This window comes from Opisthorchis viverrini (genome assembly GCF_000715545.1).
Source record: "Opisthorchis viverrini unplaced genomic scaffold opera_v5_161, whole genome shotgun sequence".
Lineage (NCBI taxonomy): Eukaryota > Metazoa > Platyhelminthes > Trematoda > Opisthorchiida > Opisthorchiidae > Opisthorchis > Opisthorchis viverrini.
Genome location: NW_008751815.1, coordinates 240,390 through 245,166, shown reverse-complemented (window position 1 = coordinate 245,166; position 4,777 = coordinate 240,390). Strand labels below are relative to the sequence as shown.

Here is a 4,777-nt window from a genome sequence, read left to right as displayed (position 1 = left end):
TAACGCGCCGATTCGTTTGGTTGAGTGTGTGATAGCTTCGGACTAGCTCGGATGAATGTGTTTGAAGAGAGGGACGTTTTAAACAAATATGTTCGCAGAAACAGTGTCATCAACCCTCGAAACTTCCCCCACCCATTTACGTTGGTTGCCCAGTGCCATGAGTCGAAAAAACGGAAGTAAATTTACCTCACCTGTGGAAATATTCGTAATTCGTATCAGTAAAATTAGAAATTAGATTGCAAACGCTCCGCTGCTAATCGTGACGTCATCAGCAATTCACGCAAGCGATCCTCATCTGTGTGTGCTCTTACCTCCAACAAGTAAGCCTGAGTGACGCATTTTGGTTGAAACGGGAAGTAACTAAGTTGTTGGTCTGTCTCGGTGATTCCCCTTTGTAGTGCTCATGTTGCCTGATTGAAAGTGTGTTTTGTTGTCCTTGTTTCGATTGTATGGGAAAAATCACTCAGCTGCCATGCCACCCGAAGGAAGCACGAGGGCTGGGATACTGCCAGGTTGCCCAAGTATAGACAGGCGAAGTCGAGAGGCAGAGGTCGGGTTCGAACCACGAACCTTCTGGTCAGTAAATTCGCGATCTGACCACCTGAGCCATCTCGCCCCTTCGATTGTATGACACAAACTTAGCTCGTCAACATGAGTTGACTGCGGATGGTTGCACACACTGGCAGACAGTACTCACCACGTATGATGCATGTTTGTCCCTCGTTCGTTTTTCTCGGCATGACAGTCGAAGCTTGATTGGCGGATTGCGGGAATCTACAATGCGCGAGCCTTTACCATGAGGGGTTCACGCACAAAAGTGGAAAAAATGTCGACATCCGTTTTCTTGAAATCGCCTGTTGGCTAGCTTGTCTTATCAGAGAATCAGAAAGGTGGACTTTTGTGGCCGAACCGAGATTTTCACATGGGATTTGTAGCTACTCTCAGGATACTTACATCCGAGAATCTTGCTGTCCACATTTGTCTTCAATCTGCGGAAAGTGTTTGCGGAAGCTTGAGTTGCTTTCGACAGCTCAGCACAGGTCCTCGTTCGGGCTGCTCTATACCGGGTCAAGCAAGCCTTTGAAGGAATACCTTTTTATCTTTACTTGAGAGGCCTTTTCTCGCGCAACTCATGGTATTACGTTCCTTTCGGGGTAGGTTACCTGTATTCGTCAGGTCAGTGACTAGCAAAAGATGGATGTTATTCCCCATCGTTCGTTCTAAATGAAAGCACTTTGCAATTATTTCATCCTTATAGGGAATGATCATCAGTGCGCGTCTCGCGGAACTCCACGACCACTTGGCCAGTTGTTGACACGACCATTCAGTTTTGGACTGGGTGATTAGCTCGCAATTAGACAGGATAGATTGCCCGTTATTCCTCAAACACCAGATCGACCTCACTTGGTCACAATTCTTGGCTTGCTCCTCGAGTGGCGACTTCCCAGATGGTGCGAGCCCGTCTGAGCCAGCCACACATTACTGAAAAGACGCTTGTGGCCGAACGGTTAAGCGTTCAAACTAGCAACCAAGAGAAGCTCCGGGAGGTTTCGTGAGATGGGCACTGCTGATGACCCTCAACAAGTAGGAAACAGCTGGATAATACTTTAAGGCTTTTCAGCCTTCACTTACAAAATGAGACCTGTATTGAAATTTCCGGGGGCTTATCAGGTAGGCACAGTTCCCGAGTCTCCGTCAACTTTACGTTCCGCTTGATGGGGCAAATTTCGAGAAGTACTGTCATTTGGGCACAAACTTACTTTTGACAGGAGGCTTACCTGAATCCAGCTGAATCTCTCGTCCGTTATAAACAGCTGCTAGTTTTTACCTAGTCATTGAAAATGGCGGACCAAGATCGCGTGGATTACGCAGGCAGGGCGCATAAGGTTGACGAAAATTCGGTGATTGCGCCTATCTGATGAGACCCAAGAAAGATGAAATTGGTCGTGGGCTGTCGAAGAGCTTTCAGCAACATTATGAGTAGTGTATTACGTCTAAAACTCTCCTAGTTCTATTCAAATGGGATGGAACCTTAGCGGGGAACACAGCCGGTCACATCAATTTTTTGTAGAGTGTACCCAAGAGGACCACATACATGCATAACGCAGCATAGTGGATGATTCAGCAAGGTTGGTGCCAAAGGTCGGTGATGCATTCGCTCTATTCAGAGTGATGGACTTGATCGTGTTCATTTTGTGGAATTTCGTGATACCCATTAGAATATTCGTTATGTTGATCTGTCTTCCAACCCGCTAGCCAGTGTTTAAAATAACGATGCGACCACATCAATCACAACCAAATGATTAAATAATTTCTGTTATCGCGTGGATTACGCAGGCAGGGCGCATAAGGTTGACGAAAATTCGGTGATTGCGCCTATCTGATGAGACCCAAGAAAGATGAAATTGGTCGTGGGCTGTCGAAGAGCTTTCAGCAACATTATGAGTAGTGTATTACGTCTAAAACTCTCCTAGTTCTATTCAAATGGGATGGAACCTTAGCGGGGAACACAGCCGGTCACATCAATTTTTTGTAGAGTGTACCCAAGAGGACCACATACATGCATAACGCAGCATAGTGGATGATTCAGCAAGGTTGGTGCCAAAGGTCGGTGATGCATTCGCTCTATTCAGAGTGATGGACTTGATCGTGTTCATTTTGTGGAATTTCGTGATACCCATTAGAATATTCGTTATGTTGATCTGTCTTCCAACCCGCTAGCCAGTGTTTAAAATAACGATGCGACCACATCAATCACAAGCAAATGATAAGGTAATTTCTGTTGCGACACCCGGGATCTCAGAAAATAAGGAACAGAATCTTCTAGCCAAAGAAACAGATTCCAGAATAAAGCTAACCATCAAAAATAGAATAGACCAATGCTGATATACCGTCATCTTGCTCACAGATTGGCTGCTCATTTGATTGGTTCCCAGAAGACAATAAAACGTGGTTTGTTGAGCCCAAACAAGCTGGGTGACCGAAATTCTCTGGCCAGGAAAAATTAGACCCTCAAATAAATCTTCAGCATCAATTTTGAGTGCAATCAAAAAGTTATCTTCTGTTTGTACATCCACTTCGATGCATTGCTTGATCGGATACTACTCAGAACTGAAACGTCGTTTCTTTTAAGCTGCAATTCGTTTATCGGAAGTTGCTCAGAGCACTTACGACGAAGGCAACCCCAACATCGTCGGAACCTAAGCAAAAAAAGCTGTCACGTATGGATTAACTGCTCAACACCCTATTTCTTCATGACTTCCGCACTGTTGAGTCTGTATTTTTTCACTTGCCTTTCTTCCCCCTCCCTACGCACGCAGTCCAAAAATGCACTTGCTCTTTTAATCTGCTTTTAGAAGCACCTAAAGCAAAACTCAGGCTAGAAAGTTAACCGCACCATGTCTGTCACGTTCGTCGAAAAGCGAAGGGACTGTCACTGTCGTTTTCAGTGTCGCAGACAAATTGCTGTCACGCTGTTTATCGGTTATCTCATCTGTTACCTGCTCCGGGTTGATATTAACGTGACAATATTGTCTATGGTCAATGACACAGTTAGTGGATCATCCAGTCACTCTGTCCCACAGCGGGCAGTTTGCGCAGCCCCCGATACGGAAGTAGCCAACGAGACTACCACCAAGGCAAGTCAAGATTCTTCTTCGTATTAATCTATTTGCATTTTAGACATCCGTGGGAACCTATTCATGGGACAGGCCAACACAAGGCCTAATCCTAGGAGCCTTCTTCTGGGGCTACATTTTTACCCAGATACCAGGTAATGTTACACTAAATTATATGCATATATTATGTCCACTAAACTATACTCCACTTTACTATTCCGGGCTATGCTATCAGATACTGTACAGTGCTACACTTCAATACCATAGCATAATGTCAGTTGCACTGTCCTATAGCATACTCATAGCAGTGTACTGCAACGTTTTATTTTGATGGGGTGACATGTGGTTGAGAACACGGACATAATCTCTTTTTTAATGACACTGTATTCGTACAATACTGTTACCTGGATATCCAAACTGTTTCAGCCGACCCGCGCTGCAATGAGCAAGTCTACACAATTTGAGACGAGTCCATGACTAAATTGTATTTGATCCAAGTTGGAAATTTGGAGTACCTGTTTTCTACATACTATTGAAAGGACTAAAGTAAAATGTGCCTTGATAGATACACAATTGCCCAGCTCGCAACGCTATCTCCCCGAGCTGACAAAATCTATCCAAAGAAAAATGGAGGACGGGACCAGATTTCAAAGAGTTTCGCTTCCGAAACCCTTTGTCCATAGTGTCAGGTGTTCATTTGTGTCTTAGAAACGTGGTACTGCCGACGGATGGGGAACCGACAGAGTGACACCCACATCCAAGTTGGATGTCAGCCTACTGGCCCGTAGTGAACCATGCGTCGCTGTTTGAATCAGTGTACTGGAACGGTTATTGATTGGCATTATACAAATTTCACTAGGATTCTCCAGTAATATACAGTAATTTTCGAGGGTACTTATAGATCTACCACGAATGCGCTTGCCTCGATGGGGTAATTCTGAGTGTTCAGAATGCTCTTGGGTTCCCCCAATGAAATCTACTAGACTCTGATTCAATGATCATTGGTGCATAAAAGTTGTAGGGCGGACTTCAAAGACTTCCCCCCCCCTGTTGAACATCCAACTTACTGACACAAAGTAGTACGTTCAGTTGGGCACAGATCTGTCGAAGGCCCTGTTGAAAGAGCCTTGCAACATTCTCTCCAAAACTCATCGACCGGT

General features: G+C 44.9%; 2 protein-coding genes across 2 annotated transcripts in view; one reads left to right on the top strand and one right to left on the bottom strand.

Moving 5' to 3' along the window:
- Positions 1–631, top strand: part of T265_07105 (hypothetical protein) — a gene marked incomplete at both ends in the record, with an annotated part of 5,550 nt that extends 4,919 nt beyond the window's left edge. Inside the window, one exon of the mRNA XM_009172548.1 lies at positions 422–631. Within this exon, the coding sequence (XP_009170812.1) occupies positions 422–631 (210 nt within the window). The remainder of the gene's footprint in view (positions 1–421) is intronic.
- A 1,698-nt stretch (positions 632–2,329) lies between these two features.
- T265_07104 (hypothetical protein) overlaps positions 2,330–4,777 on the bottom strand; it is a gene marked incomplete at both ends in the record, with an annotated part of 4,390 nt that continues 1,942 nt past the window's right edge. The window contains one exon of the mRNA XM_009172547.1: positions 2,330–2,470. Coding sequence (XP_009170811.1) covers positions 2,330–2,470 — 141 coding nt within the window. The remainder of the gene's footprint in view (positions 2,471–4,777) is intronic.